General features: G+C 43.4%; 1 protein-coding gene across 5 annotated transcripts in view; it reads right to left on the bottom strand.

The window, feature by feature from the left end:
* BBS9 (Bardet-Biedl syndrome 9) overlaps nt 1-16,212 on the bottom strand; it is a 1,968,820-nt gene that overhangs the window by 882,765 nt on the left and 1,069,843 nt on the right. For all 5 annotated transcript variants that reach the window (XM_078688232.1, XM_078688235.1, XM_078688233.1 and 2 more), the window contains one exon: nt 14,677-14,829. In XM_078688232.1, coding sequence (XP_078544358.1) covers nt 14,677-14,829 — 153 coding nt within the window. The remainder of the gene's footprint in view (nt 1-14,676; nt 14,830-16,212) is intronic.

A 16,212-nucleotide genomic window follows, 5' to 3' on the forward strand; every position in this document is an offset into this window, starting at 1 on the left:
TTGGCGGAGCGCAGAGCCCTGCCCGGGGTATAAAAGGACACAAGAGATCTAATGTCTTCTGCACCAGATCCATGAAGAGCACGGTAGGTAAGACATAATACCTTAAAGTTTATCCTGGCCTGCACAGGAAGCCAGTGAAGGTTTTTTCTGATAGAGGAACCTGATGAACGCCTGGGGGCATCAACAACGAACCTTGCTGCCGCATTCTGGACAACTTGTAAACGGTGGACCAGCCTCTTACTTATACCTGACTTGCTTGTCAAAGTAATGTGTGGTGTCAAGAATTACACCCAAATTACGGGCGGCAAGGGAAGGCTTGGGACATATTCCAAGGGCAGGCGGCCACCAGTCAGCCGACCAGATCTCCTGTTTACCTCCGAAGATGAGAACCTCGATCTTTTCCCCATTTAATTTAAGGAAATTTAAGGTCATCCAGTCTGCCACTGCTTCCATACAGTTCCTGAAATTTAAGGCTGTGTTCTCCACAGATTGAGAAAGGGAGACCATAATCTGGGTGTCGTCAGCGTACGACAGTACTTCCAATCCGAACGATCTTACTAGCCTGGCAAGTGGGGCCACATATATGTTAAAATGGTAGGGCTCAAAGATGAGCCCTGTGGGACCCCACACTGCACAGGCTTGGCAGGGGAGAGGAAGTCGCCCAGTTTGACCCTTTGCTCACGCTGATTGAGGAAGGACGTCAAGAGGCTCAGAGCAGGCCCATCCACTCCCATCTCACTAAGGCGGGTGGTCAGAATGGTGGAGGACAGGGTGTCAAATGTGGCTGTAAGGTCGAGCAGGACCAGAAGGGTAGTCTGACCACTGTCGACCTTAGCGGGGATGTTATTGACCACCACTGTAAGGGCTGACTCCGTGCTATGCGCCTTCCGAAAGCCATGCTGAGAGGAGTCTAGTAGGCTAGATTTATCCAGGAAGGCGCTCAGATGGTGATTTAGGTGGGCCTCGAGCATCTTGGCGGGAGCGGGAAGTAGGGATATAGGGCGGAAGTTTTTTAAGATTTGAAATGGGAGAAAGGTCTTGACTTTCCTCACATCTGGTTATGGAATTTCCTTCCTTCTTCTGACCAGGCTCCATGGCGTGTGAGGTGAAAATAGGCTGGTGTCAAGTTCTTTGTGAGTGTGCTGGAGACAGCCCTTTTGAAATGCAATTGGGACAGGGTACAGCTCCGCCCCTCCCATCCTGACAATATGGCTAATCCAGTCAACACCTAGTCCCCTTTTGTCCACTGTCTGCAAGAGGAGAAAAAGGCCAACTGCCAATTACAACTAGACATGTGACCCAGAATACAGGCTACAGACACCAAATGGTTAGGACAAGAAAATGCCAGCTTTCTATAAGTGGCATTTTCAGAACTGTGACTTAAAATTAGACTTTACCATTAAAGAGGGCATTGATTTACAATTAATGTGAGTGTACACATGGCATTCCTACCTGCTCCTAATCCAAATGTGTCACTTATTAAATGTAATAAGCTAACCCATTGTTATCCAATGGGAGAGATAGGCCTGATAGTAGTGCAACACAAATGTTGGAGTTCATCCCTATCCGGACATGTAAAATTTAAAGACACATGTCCTACTTTTTGAATACATATATCCTGCACTATGAGCTGTTTGGAGCCTATTCTGGGGGTGACATATGTATTAAAAAGGCAGAGTTAGTACTGGCAAAAGGCTTATTTTGCCAGGTCGAAACAGCAGTTTGAAACTGCACACAGGCTGCAATGCAAGGCTTGATTTATGTTTTAAAAGGCACAATAAACACTGCAGGGCCACTAGTAGTCTTTAATTTACAGGCTCTAGGTACATGTAGTACCAATTAATAAGGTACTTAGAAGTCAATTAAATGTGGCAACTTTACCATGTGTAGAGGAGAGAGAACAAAGACCTTTAGCACTGGTGAGCAGTGAAAAAGTACAGAGAGACCTAATAAGCCAAGAAAAACGGGAAAAAAACAACAGGAGGAGTGACGGCAAAAAGTTTGGGTGTAACCCTGCAGAGAGGGCCAAGTCCAACAGTATGATATGGTTACCCTAGAACGAGCATTCGTTTCTGGTATATTTAGGTATTCTACCATATGGGATCAGGTAAATAACAAAGCAGTCGTTGTGTGATTTGTACAGTCCTGGTTCCCAGCGCCACACCCACCTAGCTTCTAAGCATCAAGATCAGCAGAGCTGACATGCGTTACAATCCACAAACTGTTACACTACTTACTGGGTGACACCATATCATATATTAATTACATGGCAGCATCATTGATAGTTCTGGCAGACAGGCTATAGGAGATTGGCTCTGCAATTAAGGGAGGGACTAACCTACAGCAAGAATTAAACACCTCTGGGTACTAACAAATTCGGGAAAAGCATGCCTCAGCACTTTCGAGGCACCATAAAGTAGCAGTGTAAAAGCTAGGGCTCCTCTCATTAGACTGTGCATAGCAGTAGTGGTTAGACAGCCATTCTTGCGCTTAACTTTTTTGCACCATTGACTTTATTGTCATCCTAACTTCTTGGGGCCTTTGTGGTTAGTTCTTTCAGTGTAGGGTGTACTGCCTACATATTTTTGCCTACTTATGGCTCGGTGTGCTCCCACCGCACCCTAATACGCAGACTCTACGATGCAGGAATCCAGGACAAGGCCCTCGACTGGATCTGCTCCTTCCTCTCCAGCAGGACGCAGCGGGTCAGACTCCCCCCTTTCCTCTCGGACCCCACACCTATCACCTGCGGAGTCCCCCAGGGCTCCTCCCTCAGCCCGACGCTCTTCAACATCTACATGGCTCCACTTGCCCCCATCGTCAGAACCTACGGACTCAACATCGTGTCATATGCAGACGACACCCAGCTCATCCTCTCCCTATCCAACGAGCCCAACACCGCCAGACGCAACTTTCGAGAAGGCATGGAAGCCGTCGCCAAATGGATGAAAAACAGCTGCCTACAACTAAACACCAACAAAACAGAAGTACTCATCATGGGCCCAAACCCCGACGCCTGGAGTGACACCTGGTGGCCCACCGCCCTCGGAAACCCTCCAACCCCCACAGACCACGCACGCAACCTGGGAATCATCCTGGACTCCGAGCTCAAAATGGACCGCCAGATCAACTCTGTCTCATCCTCCTGCTTCCACACCCTCCGCCTCCTTCGTAAGACCTTCAAATGGATCCCCCTCGAACACCGAAAGACAGTCACTCACGCCCTGGTCACCAGCAGACTCGACTACGGCAACGCACTCTACGCCAGAATAAACAAAAACCTCATCTGCAAGCTACAGAACATCCAGAACGCCGCCGCAAGACTGGTCCTCAACCTGCCAAAACACTGCCACATCTCCCAGCACCTGCGCACACTCCACTGGCTCCCCGTCGAGGCGAGAATCACCTTTAAGATGCTCACCCACGCACACAAGGCCCTCCACGGCACCGGACCAGCATACCTGAACAGCCGACTCAAATTCCACGCACCCCAAAGGACCCTACGATCAGCCCAGCTTTCCTACGCTGTGGTCCCCCGCACCAGAAAGACCAGATCGGGAGGCCGCTCCTTCTCCTTCCTCGCGGCCAAAGCATGGAACGCCCTTCCGCTCCACCTCAGACAGACAACATCGCTCCCCATCTTCACAAGAAACCTCAAAACATGGCTCTTCGACAGACCCCCTCCTTGATGGAATGGAACCTGCACCCCCTAACCCCCCCCACCCCTAGCGCCTTGAGACCCTTACGGGTGAGTAGTCGCGCTTTAACAAACTCCTGATTGATTGATTCCTGCTCCAACTAGACGACCAGTGAACCCTTGATTACACTCTTTAGTGGGTGACAATTTCTTAGTTGATTCCAGGTAGTCTGGGGATTAGTGATGGCATTCCCACATCAAGCAGTTGGTAATACTTGGTCTTGGAGGTCATGGGATTTGCATTGATATGGTTCTTTATGTCTACCAAATTTGATTATCTGCTAATATTAGAGTCTATCAGGTACCAAACCATTCTTACCTGTTGCAGCAGTATTTTGCTGGAAGCAGAAGACCCGATGTGATGCTTCATGTCCAACTGTGTTATCTCTTATTCCACCCCCTTTTTCCTCGGATAGATACTGATAGGTTGCCTTCATTACACTGAACTGATGTTCTTGACAGGGAAGGAGCAAAACACTTTCCTTGTACCACAACTTTTAATGTTGGTGGAATGCTGTGATGATGTCCCTAACTATGTTTCTCAGTCTATATGATCAATTGTAATCTCTGCCTGTGCCTCACAGTGGCTTGGTAATAGCTCAGAAACATCAGTATTTCCCACTATTGACATTAAACATGTCTAGCTTGCTGTTGCCAGGCAGGCTTGGACAGGCCTATATGGTAATCATGTAGTGCCCGACATGCTGGTCTAACAGGTTAGTTTGTGGCCAGATTTTATACTCTTTGTGGGGCTATTTTATGATCTGTTGGACCAGTTTTTATTGTTGGCTTCTCTGTTATTAAAACAAACATTGCCTGCAGCAGACTCAACTAAATTCAGTCTTCCATACCTTGGAAATACTTATACAGCTTGTTTTACAAGTTAAAAGCTGCCCCAACTTGAATACATGGGCCACTTTTTTAGCTCTCAAATTCATTAATGAGGGCCACGTTTATATTGGTGCCCAGGCCTATTTTCTGTCCCAGTCCAACCTTACAGTCAGGTACATCTTACGGTCATGTGGGCTGCTCATTTTGGCTATCACCATTCCTCTGGTTTCTGCATTTCATCATCAACCCATGTGCATTACCCACCACTACACAAGAGGAGAGATTCACCACCAGAACCTCTTTCTCATGAAAACTCTGGATCTCTGCATATAGAGCTAGCCTCTCCTCAGACTGGTATATGAATCCTGATATGACTGGTAGTATATCACCTGATATGACTGGTAGTATATTCCATGAGGCCCAATATAGATGCATTCAGTCCTCGTTACTGTAGTTCTAATCCCTTTTAAATACTGGCTTCAATGATCCACAGATCCATGGCACCCATGATAGTTTTAATCAAGGAGACCCTTTCCTTTTTACTGTTAAATGTGGTCTGTTGTAGATCACAGAGGGCAGCCAAATTCAGGGAAGATCTACAGTTCTTTCCACTGATCCAGTGTTGTCACACAAATATGAGGCCTTAGAACAAAATTAATCGTTTTGTGAGCCCGTCCTTCCCTTAATTTTCCTTGAGACAGTTTGCTACAATTTCTTTACCACTAGGAATTACTTCTGGAACCATGTAGATGAAAAGGAGTGTCACTTGCAATTCCACAAACGTCAGCCTCTATGTATTGACGCCTGCATAGTCACTTTCATATCGGCCCTCCCGAGCTGCAGCCTCTGCCAGCCCCAAGCACCTCTCAGAATAAATACATATTTTGAAAACTCAAAATCTCATGTGTGCAAGGATTAACATTAAAATTCTATTTCCTTGATTGGAAATTAATCCTTGAAGAAAATTAATAGGACGAGCTCATTAAAGAGTAAGTCTAAGATTAAAACTCACTTTGTTAAAAATGAACTTATGAATATGCTCCTCTGCTCAACGTCATCAACAGCAAATGTATGATGGTAAAAGGTGAAATTGCCAATTTATGTATTCAAAGTTATTCTCTAATGACAGAGGAAATAAAAAAAAGACATAGAATGTATGTACAGCGCACACCATCAGTCGCCACCATCAACCTTAGTAAGGACAGAACAACCACTCCATTCGTTAAAAGGTTGGTAGTTCTGGAAACCAAGCCAGAAGAGGTGCACACTGCTTACTGTGACAAATATCCCTAGACAAGGCAGAGTTATAAAATACAGACAAACGTATCTTAGAAATACCAACCATTACAAGACTAAGGAAACAATCTGCAGATTTTGAACAATAGACTCCCAACCTAAGTTCAAGAGAAACTTATTGTGGCAAAACATGTGACAATTTGTGACAAAAATCTGTTACATTCTGAGATGGGCATTGTTAGTAATTGGGTTACTGGTTAAGGGGAGTGTGAGCGCTGGTCAAGCAGCAACCACAATCCTAGAAAGGTAAGAGGCAATTAAACCCTAAATTAACTTGTGATCACCCTCTGGTAGCTTGGCACAGAGCAGTCAGTCTTAACTTAGAGGCAGAGTGTAAAGTATTTGTGCAATGCTTCAAATAGTAAAACAGTGAAAACACCACACAAAAAGATCCCACACCAATTTAAGAAATAGATCTGACTTTAATAAATAAAACAAGACAAAAATGACAAAATTACAATTAGTAGAACCGGAAATATTTGATTTTTAAAGTTTATGGTGAAAAATAGCACCAAGAAGCACAAAGCGCTATTGGGGATATCTGGTTGTGTCAGACCGAGACAAAGACACAAGTTGAGGCCGACCGTGATGGATTGCAGGCCGGCTACAGGAACACAGTTAGGCCAGCTTAACAGAGTATCTTAAAATGCTGGTTGGGGAGCATTGAGTGGATTTATGTTGAAGATTGCGTTGCGCAGCCGAGGCGATGCATCGGTTCCAAGATGCAGCGAGGCTGCAGTGTGAGATCCTGTTGCATCGACGTTGAGGATAATGTCGACGGGGTTTGCAATGCAAAGTCAAGTGTTGAGGATGTGAAGCACAGCAAAAGCGATGCATCGATTCCTATGAGCGGTGAAGCTGCGATGTGGAGTTTTTCCATCAAGGTTGCTATAGGTGAGGGATGCAAGGAGCTTGTGCTAGGAAAAGCATCACACAGTGGCTGTTTTGAAGGTGATGCGTCAGTCACAAGATGTGGGAGGCAGCAGAGATACGAGTCTTTTGCAACAGGTCCAATCCACAAAGCAGCAGCGATGAGTCAGTTCCGCTTGAGGATTGCGCTGCTCAGCCGAGAAGATACGTCAATTCTGCTCGGGGATACATTCCTCAGCAGAGAAGATGCATCGGTTTCACTGGCATGCACCTTTGGCCCACTTCCAAGGGTCCAGGAGTGGGGTGGCACCTCTTCCAAGGCTGGACTCACAGATGGTAGAGTCCAAGTGCAGGGATTGAAAGCCTGTTATGTCCTTGAGGCTTCAGATCAGGAAGCCAGCCAGTTAGCCTTAGAGTCATGCTGGGTTCTTCGGTTAAAAGAAGCAGGACCAGTACTTCTGACACAGGAAAGGGGGCAGCATGAAGCAGATCAGCACAGCATAGCAGGAGTCCAGCAGAGTGCTGTTCCACCGAGTGGCTGTCCTTCAGCAGCACAGGAGTCCCTTTTTCTGGCAGAGTATCCACAGGTCTAGAAGTGTATTGAAGTGGTGATTTCTGAGGTGTAGTAGTGGGTAGTGGTGCCTTTAAAGTGGGGGAGACTTCAAAGACATGCCTTTGAAGTGCGCAGATGTTCTCCCCTCCTGGCTTGGCACATCACTCACTACAGGGAGTATGCAGCCCTTTGTGTGTGGCCAGGACACAGACTACTCAGGCGTAAGTGAGTCTGTGCCCATCTCCTCCCTCATATCCGGCCAGATATGGTCATTGAGAAACACCTAAGCTCCCATTGTGTGTGGCTGTCTAAGAGGAATACACAAAGGCCAACTGCCAATTACACCCAACCATGTGATCAGAGGCAGGCTACAGGCAGCAAATTGCTAAAGCAAGAAAATGCCAACTTTCTAAAAGTGGCGTTTTCAGAATTGCTATTTAAAATCTGATTTCACCATAAGTTTGGATTTTAAATTGTGATTCCAGAGACACCAGACTTGAAGGGTTACCTCCTCCCAATTACAAAATATAGTAAGGTAATCCCAATGTTATTCTATGGGAGAGATAGGAGTTACAGTAATGAAAAATGACTTTGAATGTTCTTCACTACCAGGACATGTAAAACTTGAAAAAAGTACATGCCCTGCCTTTTAAATATGGTGGATCCTGAACTTATGGCTTGTCCAGGGCATACCTTAGAGGTGACCTATAAGTATAAAAAGGGAAGGTTTTGACCTGGCAAAGGTTTATTTTCCCAGATCGACATGGCAGTCTAATCAGCACACACACTAGCTCTGCAATGACAGGTATGAGACACTGTTAAATGGCTACTTAAATGTGTACGTGGGTGGCACACCAGGGCCCCAGGCCTACTAGCAGCATTTAACTTACAGGCCCTAGGTACTTGTACTACCACCTTAGTAGGGACTTATAAGTCAATTAAATATGTCAATTGGAGATGAACCAATATTACCATGCTTAGGGGACAGAGTACAAGCACATCAGCACTGGTTAGCAGTGGTAAATTGCTCCGAGTACTAATACCAGCAAAAACGAGGTCAGAAACAGTGGAGGAGGAAGGCAAAAAGTTTGGGGGGAAGACCACTCTAAAGCTGTCACATCTAACAAGCATCTAAGTTAGAAAGACATTTATTTTCACCTATGTCAAAAGGCCATGCGCAAACTCTTTTTCTTTCATCCATGATGGCTCTGGCAACATTCAGCATCTCAGAAAATCTTACAGACCTAAAAACCTTGGTCCAATAGCTAGTTCTCTCTAGACTGGATTATTGTAATTCTCTTCTGACTGGCCTTCCCAAATCTCACCTCTCACCCCTCAAATCCGTCCTCCATTCAGCAGCTCGCTTCATTTAAGGGTCCAAATGAAGTGACCACATCACTCCTATCCTGTCTTCTCTCCAATGGCTTCCCATCGAGGCAAGAGCTATTTACAAAACGGCGTGCATCACCCACAAAGCCTTGCACTCTTCCTCCCCTCAGTATCTGGCGAATAAACTGAAATTGTCTGGAGGCTTGAGACCTTCTCGGAATGCGAAAAAGTTTCTGCTTGAGCCCCCCTCCTTCAAAAGGGAAAAATTCATGGCATAATCGTTCTAAGGTAATGCGGTGAGAATCTGGAACGCGCTTCCTTCATTGCTCCGTGCCACCACCTCCATCCGGATCTTCAAAGCGGACCTCAAACCTCTTCTATTCCAAAGACAATTTCAGAACTAATTCCTTCGTTCTCAGACCCCGCCAGGAAGTTCGTTACTCATTGTAAATTTGTAATATTTATTTATGTTTTGTACATTCCTTGCTTGCTGTGTTTGATATTGTGTTCCTCTTGCCTGCTGTGTTTGATTCTGTGTCCTGCTAATTTTGTACGTTCTATTGTGTAACATTTCTCTCATGTACCGTAACTGGTTATATTGTACAGCACTCTGACACCTTCGGGTAAAGTCTGCGCTTTATAGAAATGCATAAAAAAAAATAATAACACAGCACCAATCTGAACCATCAATCGGAGCCTATCATATGAGCACAGCTAACAACAGAATATTAAGGGACTTCAAAGCTCATACGAAAATTACGAAAGATTAGGGTGACTCAGATAGTATGCCCATAGAATGAAAGAACTCCAGTCAAGCATCAACTATAGGAGGATATAAGATTCTCTGGTACCAAATTCCAGAGATAACATATCTATATCTCAAATGAGTTCTCTCTCTAGTGTAGCATCTTTTTCAGGGGGCAGAGAGACTATTTCCCCTATGAATGCAGAAGCCTAGTGACCACATAATCTTTACAGCATGTTGGTCATTTCCCCTATCATCCTAGGGTAAAGCGGGAAGTGAACTGTGTTCTTAAACTTCACCCCTCCGGACACTTGAATATACTATGTAATCTAGGGAAAAATCCTTTTATTATCGGCACCTAATCCTTCGGCGATCTTACAGTAAAAAGGGTTCTACCGCTGGTTTCTGCACTTGACCACACTGTCTGATCTTAACCAACTTTATTTCCTTTCAGCTATGTTCCATTAGCTGAAAAATAGGAAGCAGTTTGAATAAGGCAGAATAATGTTTAATTGGGCAGTTTTAAAAGTCACAGCTATGTTGCACGTAGGACATCATTCACAAAGACATATGCACGCCTAAAAAAACATGTTCTTCACTCAGAGAATCAGGAACTGTGCTCCTGTAAACAATGCGCTGTCAGCGTGAGTAAATCTTTCCTCTGGGACGGGCTGTTGATGTTTCAGGAAAGCAATACCAGCAAAAGGGGTTGACATCCGCAAAATTGCAAGACCAAGTTAGCAAATAGTTTTCTACCTGAAAGCAGTCGCCGATTTACTCCTGTAAATAGCTGTTGTAAACCTCTGATCAAGAAGAAATACGGGAAGGAACGCCCCAAAGTCGGTGAGGATGAAGAGGAAACAATTTCTCCACTGGGAACAATATTTCTTACCAGTAAATAAAGGTGCACATATACTGTACATTTATGCATATGAAAATGCAGTATTGCTCCATTTTCATATGTATAAATTGCTGTATAAATTGCTGCAAACCCTTAAAAAAAATCTACGGGTCACAGATTTTCAGGAATTATTCGTTAATTAATAGAAAGTTGGAAATTGTACCCAATGTTGGAGTAACTCTAAGAAAGCAAATTGTGGGGTCTATCAAATGAAGTGATGACACAATATAAGCAAAAATCTGCTTAATATATTACACAATGAAATTAACAGGGTCAGCAGGGATCAACAGTATCTAGTAGTTCTCATGATTAAGTTATTTTAAACGTGGGGGGGGGGTGCTGTACCTTACCGTGGGCAGCAGGAGTCTCCCTGTTCCCTATTCAACTCCCAAGTTTCTAGGCCAGTCATTGCTCCATGTAGTGGTCCCATGAATGTATCTGTCTGTTATAGAGGAGGCACCTGTATCATGAAATGTAAAAGCCTACAGGGTAACCTAAAATTAAAGTAGCATCCAAGTGACCGAGGCAGATGCTCACAGTATAGACAAATTTGCCTCAGAACATTTTCTGAATAAACTCCACTTTCCTCTAAATTACTTGACAGAATGCGATGGAAGCACCCGAATGAGGAATTGTGGGGGTTTTTCCCACCAAAATATTCCCGCCTTGTTTACACTTCAAGAAACCTGATAATGTGACTCGTCAGAGAGAACTTTCCAGGTTAAAGCAAAACAAGGAATAGGAGGACGCCTTTATTGAGGTCTTACTGTGGCCATTTCTGATTAAGTGTCTTGCTTGCACATTACTTCATTCAATCAAATAGATAATTACTTAATAGTGACTATGTGGTATCCAAGCGAGGCAGATGTTTTAGGTCTAATATCAGTCAACATATGTCTTCCACCCACTCTGAATATGAATTCATAGACCAAACAAATGTGCAATTTGTTGGTGACCACGATTCACGAATAAGAAATTTGCAGTCCAGAAGTTATACATTTTATGTTTCATTCACAAGGGTATATTTAATATTTTGGCTCCGCAATAATAATTTGAGGAAGATGAATCGGACAATTAAAGGTGATATCAAAGCTATGCTTACTAGACCCTTGAGCTGGAGCAAAATTGTTTTACAATATATACGTTCATTTATGTAGATACATTTAACTGGTAAGGCACTGAAAGTGTAGATGACCTGGAAAGTGACCATCTCTTACAAATCAACTTATTGTTTCCTCCTAAAGAATAAGTTGCTTACCATTGATAATGCTTGTTCTGGTACAGATTATCTAGCTGCAGATTCCTCACCTTTTGAATATTCCGCAGGCGTAAGACTTGATCCAGACCCCTTTCAGCACCACCTCTGCGCACTGGTAGGTAGCGAACTGCGACTCCATACTGGCACCGTTCCGCTCTGGAAATGATAGGTGGAGTCTATATAGACGCTACTTCCGCATACTGACATCAGTCGCTTTGGAGATTATCCGCGCTCCCAGACGCAGAGCCCCACAATCAAATTGTTTTGACCAAAGGTGCAGATTCCTAGAATTGGGATCTTGACAATGGCTAGAGGCCAACCACAGAACAGGGAAGATGGGAGGGTCAATGAGAAATCCGTGATTAGATAGAGCCACAACCAAAAAGAGTGTTACCGGAGATAAATAACTTGACCTTCTGACAGAGACTTCTAGCCGCAGATTCTTCACCATTTAATTCATTACGAAAACAACAACTATTTGGAGGTGGGTTGTGGATAAACTTATACCAGTAACCGCCTGGCAGATGTCAAGGACAGGGGCTCCACATGCCAATGAAGTGGTAGGAGCTTTGGTCCTAGCAGAATAGCACTTAGGTCTTCCGGAGCAGATTTTTAGCCAATGTGTAATATATCCTGTGTAATATATCTCAACGTAGAGCACAATCCAGCTCAAGATAGTTCTCTTCTGCACAGCCTTGCCTTTTTTCGCTCTAGAAGACCCAACAAACTGCTGATCGTTCACCCAGTGTTCTTTGGTATGATCTATGTAAAAACTCAGCTCTCTCTTGGGGTCCAAGGGATGGAGTCTCTCCTCACCCTTAGAGGGTTGAGGCAGAGCTCAGAATGCAGGCACGATGATGATCTGACAGAAGTTGGATGGCATCACAACTTTAGGCATGAAAGATATTGGTGTTCGCAAAACCAGCATGTCTGAGAAGGTGGTGTAAGGCGAGTTGACACAGAGCTTGAACCTCACAACGAAGGCCTTCAGGTACTTTCCTCGAACACTGCTGGATCCTCTTTAACCATCAGATTAACCACTGTAGGCCTTAAATGCATAAATATAATCTTAATGAAACGAAACGAAACATCACATGGTGGTCTACCATGTTATTCAATGAGTGCCTGCTCTCAGGGTCGATTCGCTTGATCTAGAAGGGTAGCACCATGATATACCTTCAATAAAGAGTCCCTTTTGACCATCCTGCTTCAGATAGGTTGAATGATGTCATAGACAGTGCAGGTAAAATGTATGATAAACTACTGTTGCAATATCTGGAGAACTGGGCTACTAGAAATAGTATCATCAATAAAGACCAAATCAGAGTTACAACTTATGGCTCCTGTCAAAATGCCGGCTTAGTAGTGACTCGCATTGTGTTATGATACACTTTAAACAAACATCATAATATTTATGTTTGTTGTGTTCACTTAGTGCCAATGTACACGAGCAAGGATAAATCATAACTAGTACTGAAATCACATTGCATTCACGACAAAACCTCACTAGTTCCCATTATGAGACTCTTTCATGTGAAGGGGTCCCCAGAAGCATTCTATGGAGCAAGTCCAGAAGGAAACACGGTAAATAACCTCATTAGTTACAGAGAGTAGATCAATAGGTTGCATGACAGATTCTAGCACTTGCCCTTACACCTAGGAAGAAGTACCCTTCTTTCAGCTATTCACTATGAACTTGGCCTATGGAGTCTTAATAGTAGGGCCGTATATGCAGCGGTGAGATTTTCATTGAAAACTCGCGGCTTACTACTTACCATGATTATCCTATGGCACAGAATATATGTAAACAGAAATAGGTGTCTTATATTTTTGCTCCAGTGACAACAACATCAATAATTCCAACAACGTTCATATAGGAGTGACATAATGCATCGGAAATTACGTTCCCCCAAATGCACAACAACAGTAAGTTTGCACAGTGTTATAATATTCACAAATTCAGATTATATAGTCACCTCTAGAGATAACTAGAACGACCACCGACCCATATTCTCTAACAGATAATAATACATCCATGATCGGGCAATTTATGGTGCCAGGTAAAGCTTAAGGCGATTGCAGATAATCAGGGTGTGGAATTTAGAAAGGGGGAGCGTGATCTAACGCGGTGAGGACAATGTGGAGAAAAGTGCCTGTCTTGTAATACATACCAATGTATGAAGTAGACACGAGTTTGCTTCCTGACAGGGTTACTGCGACCAGAAAATGGCACTGGGCAAGAAAAGTGGGAGGGCTAACCAATGGACTGTTTTCTGGTATTTACTGAATGTGATTTTAAGAGAGCATACGATGTCGTACAGTGGTGAATGTTTAAATTTTGCTCTATTATGTTTTACATTTTCTATGTATTTTGTACTACATATTATTTGTTCTTCGAGCTTATGTTGTGTATAATTAAAATAAATGAACAGATATACTTTGTTAATGATTCATTTTGATAAAGAAATAATCTAGCGCATCTGTCTAGGATCTCCCCCCCCCCCCCCCCCCCCCCCCACACCCAGAAGAAAAATGTTTCCGGAGGTAATCTCCAGCTTCCACATGTGTGTTCATGAGTTCTTGGATTTGGATTTACAAACTGCAATGTTTTTCAATGACAATTGTGAGCATTATTATACCCGCTTCGTGGCAGGCGTTGGTGGGTGAAATGTTTCGGGAATATCACTGAGTGTTCTAACCTTATTAAAATGTGAGAGACCTTTATTCCATTATCACCAATCAAAGGCACGGTCAGTCTTTTGCATTACTGTACCTCTTTACATACTGCTTAAATATATTTGTTTTAATTTAACTGAGGGAAAACAACATCTACTTAGCAAAGCAACAGATAAATGTCAAATACTTAGTGCCCATTCACACTCAATGTACAGGGTTCGACGATTTAAGTCTAAATTAACATGGAGGAAACTTTCAAAAGTTAGTTATTTTACCTGCTATAAACGAGCTACGAGATCTATACCGGATATTATATGTTACTGCAATGTAGAAAGTACTACTCCAACTCCACCTGGTTGGGACCATGGCTCCATTTAGCTGATAAAATTCGTACACCAATTCTGTTGTAGAGAAAATTACTCAGCACCCCAAATTCCAACACCATCACCTGGATCCCCCACAGACTTTAGTTGGAGTATTAGATAACAATTCGACAGGTAGGAAGCGAACCACTGCTGACCTGTCTGTAGGTTGCATCTAACAAGGTATCCAGGTTCTGGAGCGGGGCAGGAGTCTTGTCTTTGAAGCGGGTGAGAAGGCGCCGCTCAATGGCTCTGAACTGTACAGCCGTTTCAGAAAGCAGCTGATCCAATTTCTCACCATTCAAGCGTAGCTGCAATGGAGAGGGTAGAGAAACTTTTGGTTATTACTCTGAGACCACATGAGTTCAAAGCAATGCAGCAAAGACAATAACACATCTATACTTATTGACCGACTTTATCCATAAGAATCATATGAACCCGTGTTCTTTTAAAGTGTTAAATTTTTTGTAAAATCAGTCAGAGTATGATAGAAAAATTTGCACCCAAACAAAAATACTTGATATTGGACACCCAAGCCCCAAGTGTAGTGAGGCACATCACAATTTAAATGGAAGAAAAACAAATGCACAACCAAAATGAAACAGAAAGAAATGTAACCAAGAATAAAATAACAGAAGCAAAAAGGTCCAGTATGGGTTTTAAAAGCATTAAGAGTTTGGGGGGTGAGACAATATCAAGGGCAGCAGGACTTACATGCTGTAGAGGTTGTGTAGAAAAGGAGTGAGATGACTACTTGGAGCATTACAACCAGGGAATAGTAATTTGACAACTAACTTCTGAGTAGCTTTGAGAACCCAAGAGATCTGTAGCTCCAAAGTCAATGGGTTATACAAGGAATGTTGAAAAGACTGTGACATTGAATAGGCATCATGCGGAGAAGAACTAGAAAAGGAATATTATGGTAAACCTCTGCACCACTAAAATCATTCCACTAATATCATGCTTTCAGCTGCATGTAGGATACAATTCTGGGGAGCTAATGATGAACCAGACACATCCACCAAAATGTAATTTGCACTGACCAGTCTTGAAGGACAAGAGCCGGTACAGCAGCTGGAAAGGTGGAACAAGAGACAAAAAATCTAGGAACAATTTTAGATGAGGGCAGTAACTAGACTTCAACAAAAAAATTAGCTGACGATCTGTCTGCCTTCCTGTATCCAACTTAGATGGTTGGGAAACGCAGCAGACCCCGATGGTGGGCCAAATTAAAGCTTTAGGATATGGTGCTCAATCAGGCAGCGGTGATGCCTTAGAAAATTGGTACAGCTTAGCTGCTGAATGAAGGTGATAGCTTCATGTCATTTCTTGGTGTGATTACATCAGCACAAGGTCATTATGCCAGCATTGTAGGGAAACTATGAGAATTATCCCTAATGTACTTGCACCATTCATCAGGGGTATTTTAAAAGCAGATACTGGAGATGTACCATTCAAGAATCCCTTGTGTACGACATCCAGAAAAGTATGGGTTTGAGTAGTAGACTAACACTTGCCACCCCTCTGTGGGACTCGGAACAACTAGGTCAGCTGCGAAACTCCAAGGGTTTTGATAAATGGGATCTAATTGGTGTATCACTAATAGGTGATCTTTGGTCCAGGGGAGAGGTAGTACAATTTTCAACATTACAGCAACAATATGAAATGGCGGGCACAGAATTCATCCGCTATTT

This window comes from Lissotriton helveticus, chromosome 4_1 (assembly GCF_964261635.1).
Source record: "Lissotriton helveticus chromosome 4_1, aLisHel1.1, whole genome shotgun sequence".
Lineage (NCBI taxonomy): Eukaryota > Metazoa > Chordata > Amphibia > Caudata > Salamandridae > Lissotriton > Lissotriton helveticus.